Here is a 15,178-nt window from a genome sequence, read left to right on the forward strand (position 1 = left end):
CCAGTCTTGGGAGGAGTGGGGAAAAAAAAGAAAGGGTAGGGACTCCTTTCACTATATTTTCCTGACTTTCCATGATCTGTTCAATCATTTGAAGAACTGGACACATATTGTTCCCATCTTTTTCAATGCAAATAGGGCTGCTATCTTTTTTTGCGATGGCAAAACACTGGAAACAAAGTAGGCACCCATGGATAGGAAAATGGCTAACAAACAATGGTATGTAAATGAAATGGAGTATTACTATATTTTAAGAAATGACAAACCTGAAAAAAAAGAGAAGCATGGGAAGACTTCTGTGAAATAACACAAAGTAAAGTCAGAAATCAAAAGACACAATCACAACAATGTAAACCCAAAGAACAAAAATATCCTGAAACTACACAATATGTAATTATAATATTTATGCATGGTCTCAACTTTCTCCCTTCATCACATAGAAGGAAAACTATATTATGTAAACTGCATATACTGTTAAGACATGGTCAGTAGCTTGGCTAGTTTTTTTGTTAAGTTGGCTTTCTTCCTTCTTTTAAAATTGCTTGCTTCTGTCAAATTTATAAGAATACAAGACATTTTCCAGTTGATAAATGGTCAAAGGATAGAAAGGAGAGTTTTCAAATGAAGTTAAAGCTATCTTGAATCATATAAAAATAGGCTAAGTCACTTAAATTAGAAAAATACAAATTAGAACATCTCTGAGGTTTCACCTCATACCTATCAGATTGATTAATATGAAGAAAGGGAAAAATGACAAATGTTGAAGGGGATATGGGAAAATTGGAACACTAAAACATTGCTGGTGGAGTTGTGAACTGATCCAGACATTCTGGAGAACAATTTGAAACTAAGCCAAAATAGTCATATAAGTGCATATGCTTTGACCCAGCACTATCACTACTAGGCCTGTATCCTAAAGACATTTTTAAAAAAAAAAAATGACCCATATATAACAAAAAAAAATATTTATAGCAGCTACTTTTGTGATGGCAAAAAATTAAAATTGAGAGGATACCCATCAATTGAGAAATGACTGAACAAAAGTTGTGATATATAAAATGTAATGAAACTTTATAAAAACCTACAAAGACTTACATGAACTGATGCTAGATGAGGAGAGGAGAACCAGGAGAACTTTATATACTTTAACAGCAACATTGTACTATGCTCAACTATGACAGACTTAGCTCTTCTCTCAGCATTATGGTGATCAAAGACAAACCTACAAAACCTGCTATGGAAAATGCCATTCACATCCAAAAAAAAAAATCAGAATGCAGATGAAAGTGTACTATTTTCACCTTCGGAAAATCTGTTATTCCATCTTGTGATTTTTTACTCTTGTTTGGATTCTTCTTTTGCAATATGATTAATATAGAAATGTAAGTAATACAATTATATCTGTATAACCTGTATCAGACTGCTTGCTATCTTGGTTTTGGGGGGCAGAGAATGATGGAAGAGAGGGAGAAAACTTTACAAAAATGAATGTTAAAAATTTAAATACAATTGAAAAAATATTTTTTAAAAATTAAAAAAATAAATTTCTTGGTTTTAAGGGATTACTAAGTAAGAGGTAGGATATTCAGAAATGATTTAATAAAAAAACAAAAGGCATCAATAAAAATAAAAATAAATTCAATGACCTTTAAAAAAATCAAATAGTACTGCTATGAATATTTTTGCATGTATGTTCTTTCTTACTGTCATTTTCTTGGGGTAGAAATCTAGTAATGGTTCACTGACTTCAAAGAGTATGAATAATTTATCAACTTTAAAGTGTCTCACCCTCCACCCCTGAATAATTGGAACAATTCATAAATCTAGCAGCAGGTTAAAGTTCCTATCATCCCACAGACCTATCTGAATATTTCTTTTACCATCTTAGCCAAATCCACAAATTAATTCTTCAAATTTGTTTTAATTTGTAATTCTCTGATCTTTAGTGACTTTTCTCCTTGATGGTGGCTGATAGTTTACAATTCTTTAGAAAACCTTTTTCACATACTCTAACATGAATACTTTGAAGAATGTGAACTATATTTCTCGATTTTTTTTTTTTAACTACTTTTCTGTCTTTTTTCACATGCAAGTCACTGAGTATTAACATTCACTTGTGGTAAAAATCCTTGGGATGACCATAAAATTTTCTATATCTTCATTCTTTGTCAAAACTGGTGTCCTGCAATGATCATCGTTGGAAGGGTTGTGGAAAATCTGGGACACTATTACATTGTTGGTGGAGCTGTGAACTCATCCAACCTTTCTGGAGGGCAATTTGGAATTATGCCCAAAGGGCAACAAAAATGTGCATAACCTTTGATCCAGCAAAACCACTACTGAGTCTATACCCTGAAGAGATCATGAAAAAGGATAAAAACATCACTTGTACAAAAATATTCATAGCAGCCCTGTTTGTGGTGGCAAAGAATTCGAAATCAAGTAAAGGTCCTTCAATTGGAGAATGGCTTAGCAAACTGTGGCATATGTATGTCATGGAACACTATTGTTCTATTAGAAACCAGGAAGGATGGGAATTCAGGGAAATCTGGAGGGATTTGCATGAACTAATACTGAACAAGATGAGCAGAACCAGAAAAACATTGTATACCCGAACAGCAACATGGGGGTGATGATCAACTTTGATGGACTCGCTCATTCCATCAGTGCAACCATCAGGGACAATTTGGGGCTGTCTGCGATGGAGAATACCATCTGTATCCAGATAAAGAACTGTGGAGTTTGAACAAAGACCAAGGACTATTACCTTTAATTTAGGAAAAAAACTGATATCTTATTGTCTGGCTTGCTATCTCTTTTACTTTATGTTTCTTCCTTAAGAATATGATTTCTCTCTCATCACATTCAATTTGGATCAATGTATACCATGGAAACAATGTAAAGATTGGCAAATTGCCTTCTGTGGGGGATGGGGGCAGGGAAGTAAGATTAAGGGGAAAATTGTAAAACTCAAAATAAATAAAATCTTAAAAAAAAAAAGAAAAAAATGGTGTCCTGACTACAACTTTTATGGCAGTCTGCCTGCTTATATTTCTCATGAAAATGCAAAAGCAAAATGGCCAAATATCCTATGCCAAGGAATTTCTTGGTACCTTTGGGCATAGGATAAAAATCAGCTCTAACTCCTTTGACTCCTAAAAGCATATGTGAGCTGTCCATCCATTTAACTACCACTTTATGGTTTCAGTTTTTATGTTCAGTGAGAGTGTCAATAAAACTCAGGCTCTCTCCCTCAAAGTGTATTAATTCATTATAAACTGTGATTCTTTTTATTTTTAGGTTTTTGCAAGGCAAATGGGGTTATAAGTGGCTTGCCTAATGCCACACAGCTAGGTAATTAGTGTCTGAGGCTGGATTTGAACTCAGGTCCCCCTGACTCCAGGGCTGGTGCTCTATCTACTGCACCACCTAGCTGCCCCTAAACTGTGATTCTTAAACATCTGTCCCTCCCCTTCCCACAACTCTGACACTAACACCATGTAGACACAGAAGGACTATTTTCTATTGTTCATATTTAATGAGTTGCCTCAGCCAAAGTATTACCTATCAAATGGTCAGCTCTTCGGAGAGCAGGCCTTTCTCTATATAGTCTGGTCCTTGGAAAACAGACTTGGTCTGTTCTTGGGAAAATATTCTTACTTTTCCAACTTGATAGATGCTACCAATCAAAATTTGTAATCTCTTGGAGAAGTCTGTGACAACCTAAGAATAGCTATAGACCTCATTTGAAGAGGACTTATGCAAAATAAATGGAAATGAAAACTTTGATCTTTACTTTTACCATACAAAACATGTCTTTGTATTTCTTTTTCCCAAATTAAATGACCAAGAAAACAATAACCCCTTGTCACAAACTAAATACCTTGCCAGATGAGAAAGAATGGTACAACCAAATACTGAAGCACACCTCAATATGGTATCTGGTTTCTCTTGTCAATATTCATAGCATTGCACAGACATAAATGAGATACTGCTAAGGCAGTAGGTAATCTTGTAAGAATTTTTCTTAATGGAGAACAGGGGACCAAAGATAAAGCAATAATGTGTTCTTCCTGTAGCTCTTCTCTAAAAAAAAAATATAGTACATTAGAATAGTCTTTACTTCCATCATGCTTCTACTCAAGTCATCCTACCAATCTCCTGCTAAAACTGATAGGTAAATATTGTATAAACAATGATTTTTAGGTAGAGAAAAGTCACCTATGTTTTGAGTACAAAGGAGTAGACATGTAAATCATGTTTTGATCTGAATACTTGGCAGAAATTAAGACAAACCTGAAATGAGTGTGAAACACTATACTCTGGCTTTAAAGTCTTGGAATTTTAGAATTGCAAGGGACCTCAAAATATCATCAAATCCAACTTCCTCACTTAATTCTAATGATGCAAGCACTAAGAACATAGTTCCTCTGGGAGACTAAGGAGAATGCAACAGAAGCAGAGTTAATGCTGAATCCTGGGACATACAGTCATATGATTGAATTTATAGACACACGTTTCCATCCTTCTCAAACAGACTTGGCAGAAAGTCTGGAAAAGACACTCAGACTTAGAAAGCAAGCCAATCTATTTGGAAGCAGGAGTAAACCATTTTTCACTCTGTAGTTCCTAAGCTTGAATGAAGTAAGGCCAAATGCACAACTTTTAGCTGTGGATTCCTAAAGTTATCTCTTTTCCAATTCAATCAATGCAAAGAGGGGTATCCCATAGAAACCTTCAAAGTGGCTTTGAATTTTCCATAGCCCATAATTCATATGAAGAGGTTCCAGTCAAAGTAAAAGTCTAGAAAAAGATTTTATATAGAGAGTTATAATCTGTCATCAGATCTTAAAAATCCTTGGGGGTTCTCTGCAGTAGTGAAATTTCTAAGTATTTATTTATATATCCGACCTGTCTAAATGTAGTTCAAATTAGTATTTCTGGTTCATGACTCAAGAGCCATATAGGAGGACTAAGGAGAAAGTAACAATGATTTTTTAAACTCAGAACAGTCATAAAAATCGTTTATGGTCTACTGCTAGGCAATCCATCCCAAGGCTGTTAACAAAATGAGAGATTCCATTTAATATATTTATATTTATATTTATAGCAGCAGATTTGGGGGGGGTAGTAATAAAGAGTAGGAAACAAAGTTGCCCTTTGGGCAATGGCTAAACAAGTTTTGGTACATAAATGTAATAACATGTTGTGCTGCCAGAAAGGATGAATTTGATGCATAAGAAGACTTCTCTGAACTGATGCAAAATAAAGTTATCAAATTAGACAAATTGGCTACAATGTAAATGTAAATGTAAAACCACAACAAAGCAGCTACAGTGGAATATTGTAATAATAAGCCTGGCATCAAAGAGATATGAGAAAGTGCCTCCCCTTCTTCTTTGCAGAGGTTGGGAACTGTGGGAATGGCCTATATAATGTCAAACTTTTTCAATATGTTGGACAGTTTTGCTAAACTATTTTTTATGCCTTTTTAAAAATTTTCTGTTATAAGTTTCTCTGGGATGAGTAAAGGGAATGGATCCTTTGGGAAATGTACATGATACAAATAGTACAACAATAGCATTGAAAATTAGCTAGAAAGGGGTGGCTAGGTGGCGTAGTGGATAAAGCACCAGCTCTGGAGTCAGGAACACCTGGGTTCAAATCCGGTCTCAGACACTTAATAATTACCTAGCTGTGTGGCCTTGGGCAAGCCACTTAACTCCATTTGCCTTGGGAAAAACCTAAAAAATTAGCTAGAAGGGGCAGCTAAGTGGATAGAGCACTGGCCCTGGAATCAGAAGGACCTGAGTTCAAATCCGACCTCAGACACTTAGTAATTACCTAGCTGTGTGGCCTTGGGCAAGTCACTTAACCACATTGCCTTGCAAAAACAAAAATAAAATTAGCTAGATGAACAGCTCTTGGCTACACTACCTAGTAATGTTCAGGCTAAGCTATAAAGAATGAATGATCTGTGAAGATGTCTGTTCATATTTTGGTGACAATCCTACAAAGAAGGAAGCTTTAGGCCTTTCCTAGTCTTCCAAGATAAGAGTGAGAAAATGCTTTGGAGTTGGCCTCTGCTACTGATCAAGAATCAAAATAGTGAACATTTTGGTATAAATGTCATGATCCAAGATATCAATGGGTTCTAGATTTTCAAGTGAGCAAGAAGAAAACACTGATGCGCTATATTAAACTTGAATCTCTCAAAAGTATTTTCCTTGCAATTCCACTATTATTGGATAACATTTTAGTAAACAGGAATGCTTACTGTATGAAGAGTACTATGTTGGATGTTGGGGGAAGAAATGAAAATTAGATAAAACGTAATTATGCTCTCTGAACTTAAAGTCTATTAGGGGAATAGCACACATACTTAGATAATTATCACACAACATGATTCATAAGTGCAATGGAAAAAATGTATAACAAAGTGTTTGGTGAACTTGGTGGGGGATGGGAGAGAGATATCGGGGGGAAAAGCTCCATTTGACATGTGAGATGAACCTTAACTGTATAGAGGGTGTTACTTGCAACACTCCCAATTCCAAGGTATTAGGTAGCTTTCTCCCATCACCAGAGAATGAAAAAATCCACAACCCAGAGGCAGGAAAGCAAAAGTCACATCCTAGGGACAAAGGGCAGTCCAGTTTTATTAGAGCTTAGACTATGTAGTAGAAAACATTATGGGATAAAGTTGGGAAGAATGGTTCCAGGTTGTGAAGGCCCTGGACCAGGGAAAGGAATCTAAACTTAGCCAAGTAGGTAACAGGGACATTGGAGATTTTCTAAAGAAAGAAGTGATGTAAACTGATTTATTCCTAATTTAGATAACTCTAGTAATGATCTAAAGAGTAGAGTGGGTAGAAAAAGTAGGCAGAAGGCATATTAGGAGGCTAGTATAACAGAGAGAGAAGCATGGTGATGAGTGGTGTAGGAATAACAGCTACACTACAGGGAGGAGAGAATAAATATGAGAGATAGTTTAGTGATTAATCAAAAGGTCGTTTCAGTTGCCTTCACCTCAAGGAGTCATTTAACTAAAATCTGATAATAATTCACGAAGTAAAAGGAGATAAATCAAGGTTATGTAGTTTCACCAGCTATTCCAAGGCCTGTACTGCTCAAGGCCACCATCTCTTCCAAGAAAAAAGTCAAGGAGGTAAGAGGTATTAAGAGCACTCCAGCAGAAACATTGTTTTTAATTCCAAGGCAGTAAGAAAGGATCTTCAAAATGAAAACCTGCCATCTAAGAATGCTGAGGTACAGGTCCCTGACTGATCTTTCCCCTGAGAGGATGTAATTGATTCTGAATCATTTTTATTGATTCTATTTACAATTGATTGACTATGTTTAAGTTGTGGTTCTTAGTTAAAAAAATCAGTTGGTCTGTAATGAGTCAGATTCAGATATCCAGTTTTTCTAATCATGGTCTATTCTTGACTCAAGGAGAACTGTTATTCTTAGTGGGTGCCATGTGGATGCTAGGGAGTCTAGTGTAATATCTCTACACCACCAAATTATCTTTCAAGGATGTCTAGTTTGCTATCCAAAAAAGTCTGGCCCACTATCTTTTAACCTTGTAGGTAGAATCAAACAATGAATATTTCTTAATCCCAGGAAGGAAAGAGGGAGAGGTTATGGCTTGTTCTCCTACCCAGCTTCTAACCTCTTATAATATTTCCCTTCTCCTGCAAAACTTCAGCTATGTAACCAATCATGTTGTCCTCAGCCCCATAAGGACATCTAGCCAGGTCTCTTCTTTGTTCTAACCTTTAGAGCTGAGTTAAGTTTTCATCTTGGGGTCTTTGATTGAAAATTGAAGCAGGGATTGACCCACTTCTTCCTAGCAGGTTCATTTCCTGTTAATAAAATATTATCTTGTTTGGACATAATGTGCCTCAGTTTAACTTTGTTGAATTTTACTCGAAACGCTCCCAATTCCATGGCAGATGACTTAGGCAACTTCCTACCATCACCATCTGAGGAATAAGGCAGAATTTCTCCTCTGAAGACCCACCCTAACATTGTCAGTTTTTCCTTTTTTCCTGATATACCCCTTGCCAATAGATAGCATAATAAGTCAATTAAAGGGACATGTCATTTTACTTCACCAAATTCCTTCTCTGAGAATCACATGTCAACTTAATCTTTTGAATCCTTTCTTTATACCAGACAAACCTCTAGCAACTTTGGTGAAATGAAAAGAATGATAAAATACTATTCAGGGCATTAGAATTTTGGGCTTTGTCACTAATGAACTGTTTAACCAGTTGACTTCTCCGGTCCTCAGTTTCCTCATTTATAAAATGGGGGGTTGAAATAGATAATCTCCAAGGACCATTTCAATTCAGATTTGGATCCTACTTTATCCCTGGAGAGACCAAAGACACTTGTAAATTTACATACTTTCTTTTTAAGGAGGTAGTAGTCAGGGAAGGCAGAAGTTAATCCAACAAGGCATACCTCTTGATAGATCTACAGGCCCCAGTAGTTTTCACATTTCCAAATAAGTGATTAGTTAGAGCAACAAGAGGCATGTGAACCATACTGATGACAGAGGAGAAGGAAGTTTTACATACCTTTCCTGCTTCCACTAGTTCTGCAATATCATCCAAGTATACACCACTGGGCATGAAAAAGGCCCATCTATAATGGACTCCTTGACAAAAATGCTATAAACAAAAGAAAAGAAACATCAAATGCAGGAAAAAATTATAGAATGACTGAAAATGCCTCTTGAGCAGAAAATAAAGGACATGTAATTGGGTAAAGGTTAATAAAGTCAGACCTGAATACAAAAAAACCAATAATCCATTCACACTGGTACTTAATTGTGCAGGATCCTCTTTACACAGCTTCAATTCAAGAAAAAGAACAAGTGGATGTATGAAGTTTGTTCCCATAATAACACTCTATTGGAAATTTCCAATTATCTCTTAAAGGCCAAATTCCATTGATTTTTCTCATGTTTCTTGACCTCTGTTGAATCTTTCATCCTGGATGGTCTCTTCTCCTGCGATTTTGTGATGGTGCCTTCCTGTGGTTCTCCTTTTACCTGGGTCTATTGTCAGGAGGACCTAAGTTTAAATAGTCTCTGACATTTAATAGCTGCGTGACCCTGGACAAGTCATTTAACCTCTTTTGCCTTGGTTTCCTCCTATAAAATGAGGATCACAGCAGGGCTGTTGTGAAGACCAGATGATATCACAATTGTACAGCTCTTAGCACATTGCCTAATGCAGAACAGTCTTCCTGTTCTACTGCTACTTCTCAGGGTCCCTGACTGGACTACCATACTTACATCCCAATAACTGTGGGTACAGTCCAAGGATGTATTTTGAGCTCTCTTTTCTCCTTCTCTACATATCTGGTCCCATTGATTTCCACATCTTTGTACAGATGAATCCCAGAGCAGTCTGTTCAGTGCTAGTCTTTTCCTGGTCCTAGACTCACATCACCACCCAATGTTTAATTGGATGCAGCAAGATAGGAATAGTCATTTCTTCAAGGATACCTGTAGGCATCTTAAAACCAAATGTCCAAAAGAGAACTTGTTATTTCCTCACCAAAGTCATCCTTCTTTCCAACCTTCTTAGTTCAGTTGAGGGGACATCTTTCTTCTGAGTCATTCAGATATACAACCTCACAGTCATCCTTGACTCCTCAATTTGTCTATCCTCATATCACCCTCATTATCATCATCTAGCTAGCATTTACATGGTGCCCATGATATGCCAAGTATTTTACAAATAGTATCATATTTGATTCTCAAGACAACTTGTTATTGTTATTATTATCCCCATCTTACAGTTGAGGAAAAACTGATGTCAACAAAAACTAAGTTACCCTCCTGAGGACATTCAGGTAGTAAAATTTTGAGGCTAGATTTAAACTTGAGTCTTCCCAACTCTAGGTCCAGTAATCCATCTTACTAAGCCATTTATCTTGTCAACTGTATCTTTAAATCTCTCATAGTCAGTCCTTCCTCTTCACTCACTCAGCCACCATCTTACTTCTGGCTCTTAGTGTACCTTCTAATTGGTATCTCTCCTCTGTCTCACCCATCTTTCTGAGACTTGCCAATGTAGTATTACTAAATTTCAGGTCTAGTCATGTCACTCTCCTGGTAATAAACTATGGTGGCTGGCTGCCTCTTACCTCTGGGACTGAATATAAACTCTTCTGTTTGGCATTTAACGTCCTTTATAACTTGGCTCCAACCCAATGTTCCAGATTTATTAAAAAATATACCACCTTCCTTCACACACTCCGTGATTCAGAAAAAGTGTCAGTCAACAAGTATCTACCTAGCATTGGAATTGCTTCTATCTCTGTGCCTCTTCCATCCTCCCTAGTTCCCTTCCAAATTCCACCTTACAGCAAGCTCTTGAAAGCCCCAGTTTACTTCAAAGCTCAGTTCAAAGGCCTAAATGAAACTTTGAAAAAAATGTTGAATTTTGAAAACAATTTCAAATGGCTAAATGAAGCCATTCCTGATTCTGGCAGTGGTTTCCCCATTCAAAATTACCTTAGATTTACTCTGTATAGACTTATATACTGTTTCCCTGATGGACTATAAACTCCTTCAGGGCAGGACCTAGCTCATTTTCTGTTCTTACAACTCCAGGGCCTGGTAATTAGTAAATGCTTTTGCCTGACAGTTTAATTCTATGAACAGATTTTTGTATTAAAAGGATTACTAGTGAGAATTAATAGATTACTGCTTTGAATTTAGTCCTGAATCTACATTAAAAAAAAATTTCCAAGACAAGAATAGTAGTATACAGAATGTAGAGTCCTATTACAGCTCTTAGAATACAGGAAGAACCTCACAAGAACCTCAACTCTACTGGATAAGAACTAATGGCCTTAGGGGAGAGTATTTAAAATGTCTATGGGAAGAGAGGAAAGAAATTACACCTAAATACTCATAAAGGCTTTCCTCAAATCAACATTTATTTATTGCTACTATGTACAAAGTACATATACAGTTAGATAGTCAACTTCTCAGAGCTAAGATCAAAATTAGTTTTTAAAAAAATTTACATTTGAAATGATATAACTTTAAATTATTTTAATTAATTTATTATTATAGTTGATATGTGTCATTTATGATATTTCCCCACTTTAAAATTAAATTTAATTAAAATTAAATTAAAATTTTAAGTTTTTAAAGTGGGGAAACATATCATAAATGATACAGATACCAACTATAATAATTTAACCTAATAATTTAAGAAATGTGAATTAAGTTGCCACAAGGAGTCCATAAAAGCCCAGGAAGTAACTTAGTAAACAATTAGCTTACTTGCCAAAGTTAATACCAGGTTAGAATATAAACTGTTTGTAAAATCTTACAAAGAAGGATGATGGACAATTATAAGCAGTGATCATCTCAAACAGTAGAGTGAAGAAGTTTAAAGCTATCCAAGCTACTCGACTGGACAAAATCATTCCAAGGACAGCCAAAGACAAAAATGAGAAGTACAAATATAAGAAAAAAGAAAAAAAGTTGCAAAAACCATTTTAACAAATTTTATTTTCCATGAAGGGTGGTGGAACCATCATACTTGAACCCTAACATCAACCTCAGACAAGTTTATAAAAGAGATAGAAATGGTTCTAAAGAAAACAAGGATGTAAAAGGGAACAGATTGGACCAGGTAAAAATTGAGGAAATCTGAAAGGGGGGAGATATCAAAGATATGAGGGAAAAGATTTGAGACTTAAGTCAAGTGACTTGGTCATATAGCCAGTAGGTGTCAGAGGTGAGACTTGAATCTAACTTTCCAAGCTCTAACGCAAGTCTCTTACTATTGTGCCACACGGCCTTCTCTCTCTCTCACACTCACTGTATAAATACAAAATTATAAGCAATAAATATGTTTTACTTGTGATCGCAGTACAAGGAGAAAAAAATTAACCTAACTGATATTCACTGAGACTTAGGAGCTGGAATTAATGACCAAAAGATAACCATGAAATGGCACATATATTATTTTAAAAGGAACTGAATAGATAAAAGGGATGATATTGTCAATTAAGAAGCCTTCACTGAATAGAATGTGGCCAAGGATGTACTGCAAGGGAAAAAAAAAAGAAATATTATTGCTTGAACTGATAGAATAATAACAACAGATGAAGGAGATATAGAAGTCCTCAATTACAAATTACTTGGAAAAAAGGAGAAATTAAATGAGGAATTAATCTAGGAAATAAATTACAAACTCAGGGAAGAAAAAGGATGTTGAAAAAATGAGAGATTTCAACCTTTTGGGATTACATTCCAGATCTCTTTTTGTCAAAAGTTTAACAGTTGACAATGTATTTACCATATCAATGACAATTTAACCGCTGATTTCAGACTTAGACCAGATTTCACTGGTTGGTGAAATGAAAAAGGATGGAATTCCAGGGAGAAAGTAACTACCTACTCTTAGAATTCATGGTAAAGAAATAGGTGGAATTTACTATAAATATAAATGTTATTAACAATACACATTCTAGGTTTAGGGGCAATAAATTTCAAAGAATTCAGAGGAAGAAAAAATAGACTCTTGTGGTCTAAAACTACAAGAGACAGCTCAAGGTGAACAGAAAGCTTTCAAGAATAAGATTCTAATGACCTACTTACAAACTATTTCTAAGAAGGGGAAAAAGGGGAGGCCTTTGAAGAGACAGATATAGTTACAAGCAGGAACTTATTACCCAGACAAATTTTTACAGTGACAAAAACTAATGGCAAGGTCCTGCACTGGTTCTAAATGCTAAAGACAATAAAAAGCATTTTTCCCACCTTAAGCTATGCAGGGAGTGAAAGTAAGATTCAATTATCTGAAGCAGGTGGGAAAATGACAACAGATGGAGAGATGGAAAAATCCCTTAACTCTTCCTTAGCTTTCATTTCTCTATGAAGGGGCATGACTTTTCAGACTGAAAGGAGAGAACAAAAATGATAAAGGAGCTAAATCCAAAACAAAGGAGAAAATGGTTAAAAGAGTACTTAGATACTTTCAATGAGCTTCATATATCAGAGCAGGATAGATTATAAGTAGAATATCAAAAGTCCTGGTGATAGCTGAGTTTTTGGCAAAAATTTCTAAAACAAGATGGCAAAAAGAGGACTAGAGCTAGTCACAGGACTGGAGCAAATGCTTGCCCTGGTCTTCAAGAAACAGACAAAGATCAAATGTGCATAATCTTTAGCAAATTGCTTACTTTCGGGGGGGGGGGGAGAAGGGCAGAGAAAGGGAGAGAATTTAGAAATCAAAATATTAAAAGATGAACGGTAAAAATTGTCTTAAATGTAATTGGGGAAAAAATAAAATGTTATTTAAAAAAGAAAAACAGAAACGGACAAGGGTGAAATCTCCAAACTATGGGCCACTGAATTTGATTTAGATTCCTGGCAAAATTTTAAAATTTATTATTTAAGGAATGACTTATGAGCATTTGGAAAAGGAAGCAGTGACTGGTCAATAAGAGCCAGCATGGCTTCATCAAGGATTGGTCATACCAGGGCAGCTAGGTGGCGCAGTGAATAGAGCATGGGCCCTGGAGTCAGGAGTACCTGGGTTCAAATCCAATCTCAGACACTTAATAATTACTTAGCTGTGTGGCCTTGGGAAAGCCACTTAACCCCATTTGCCTTGCAAAAACCAAAAAAAAGGAAAAAAAAAAGAAAAAAAAAGATAGGTCATACAAAAAACAAATCTAATTTTCTTTTCTGAAAAGGTCATCAGAATATGAGGAATACCATTAAAAACAGTAGGTCTGAATTTTGAAGTATTTGACAATATTTCTCATGCTACTGCTACAGACAAGATGGTAAAATGTAGGCTCAATGAAAGTACAGTTAAGAACAGATGAATAGTTATTAATGGGAGGCTGTCAACTTGGACAAAGGCCTCTAGTGGAATGATCTAAACATCTGTCCATGTTCTCATTTCAGTCAACATTTTTATCAATGATCTGGGATAAAGGTCCAGAGAATAAGCTTATTAAATTTGCAAATGACCTAAGCTAGGAAGGTCATCTCATATAGTGAATGACAGAATCAAGAGTCTGAAAACATATCAACTGACTAGAATGAATGGCCAAATCAAAACAGATGAAATTTAATAGGGATAAATGTGAAATCCTATACCTGAGTTCAAAAACGTCATTTCAATTGTATGAGATTGAGGAAACATAAATAAACAATAATTTATGTGTAAAAGACATGGGAACTTTATGGAACACAAGCTCAGGAGTCCACAATCTGACATTTTATTAGTGACTATCTAGGACCTGGGTTCAGAATGAGGCAGCTGGCAATTCTGCTGTACTCTGTTCTTGTTAGGCTTCATCTGCAATAGCCTGGGTAAACATTTCTCAGGAGCTGTGTCCTGCCTCCTGGAACTTCAGTCCAGACCTACTAAGAACTGGACCTTTTGGTTGATAAGCATATGTTACACAGAAATACACATTTGTCCTATTTTCTAACTAGTTCTAAAAACAGTAATATCAGTAATACCAATCCTGGACAAGACATCTCAATATAAAGTATTACTACTCTAATTCTAATCACCATCCACTCTGACTTCCTGCTCCAAATCAATACTTACTCATCACCATTACTCTATGTTTTGTGTTCCTGTTTGACTGCAAACTCTATGAGGGTAGTGACTGCTTTGAATGCTTGTATTTATGCCCAGGGCTTAGCATGATGTCTCACATGTAAAAAAGTGCATAAGGTTTTTCTTTTTCTTTTTTTTAACATTTATTAATTCATTTATCGTGTTCAGTTCTGAGCATATGTTAGGAAGGACAAAGAAAATATGTACCACATGGAGATGAATACAACCAAGAAGGTGAGAAAAATGAAAGAATGAGTAACAGTTAAAGGCATTGAAATATTTAACCTAGGGAAAAAAGATGACTTTGGAGAAGTGGTACAGCAATAAGTAACTGAAGGACTCTTGTACAGGAATAGACTAGTACTGTTTCTTCCTAAAGGATAGAAATAGGAACAGTGGAACAGAAAGCAGATTTAGCCTGAAGAGAAAAAAATTCTTCTCATAGAGAGCTCCCCTCAAAATAGGTTCCCTTTCTCTTCAGCAGACACTTGTTTATTAGTCGATTTGACTCAGATTCTCCTGACTCCAGGGCCAGTGCTCTATCCACTGAGCCA

The 15,178-nt window shown here is 35.9% G+C and overlaps 1 protein-coding gene across 3 annotated transcripts in view; it reads right to left on the reverse strand.

Annotated features, from left to right (window-relative positions):
- RTN4IP1 (reticulon 4 interacting protein 1) overlaps positions 1-15,178 on the reverse strand; it is a 69,532-nt gene that overhangs the window by 12,781 nt on the left and 41,573 nt on the right. For all 3 annotated transcript variants that reach the window (XR_012468505.1, XM_074187273.1, XM_074187274.1), the window contains exon 8: positions 8,586-8,678. Coding sequence is in view for 2 of the 3 variants with exons in the window: in XM_074187273.1 (XP_074043374.1) it covers positions 8,586-8,678 (93 nt within the window). In the remaining variant the exon portion in view is untranslated. The remainder of the gene's footprint in view (positions 1-8,585; positions 8,679-15,178) is intronic.

Source organism: Macrotis lagotis, chromosome 5 (genome assembly GCF_037893015.1).
Source record: "Macrotis lagotis isolate mMagLag1 chromosome 5, bilby.v1.9.chrom.fasta, whole genome shotgun sequence".
Lineage (NCBI taxonomy): Eukaryota > Metazoa > Chordata > Mammalia > Peramelemorphia > Peramelidae > Macrotis > Macrotis lagotis.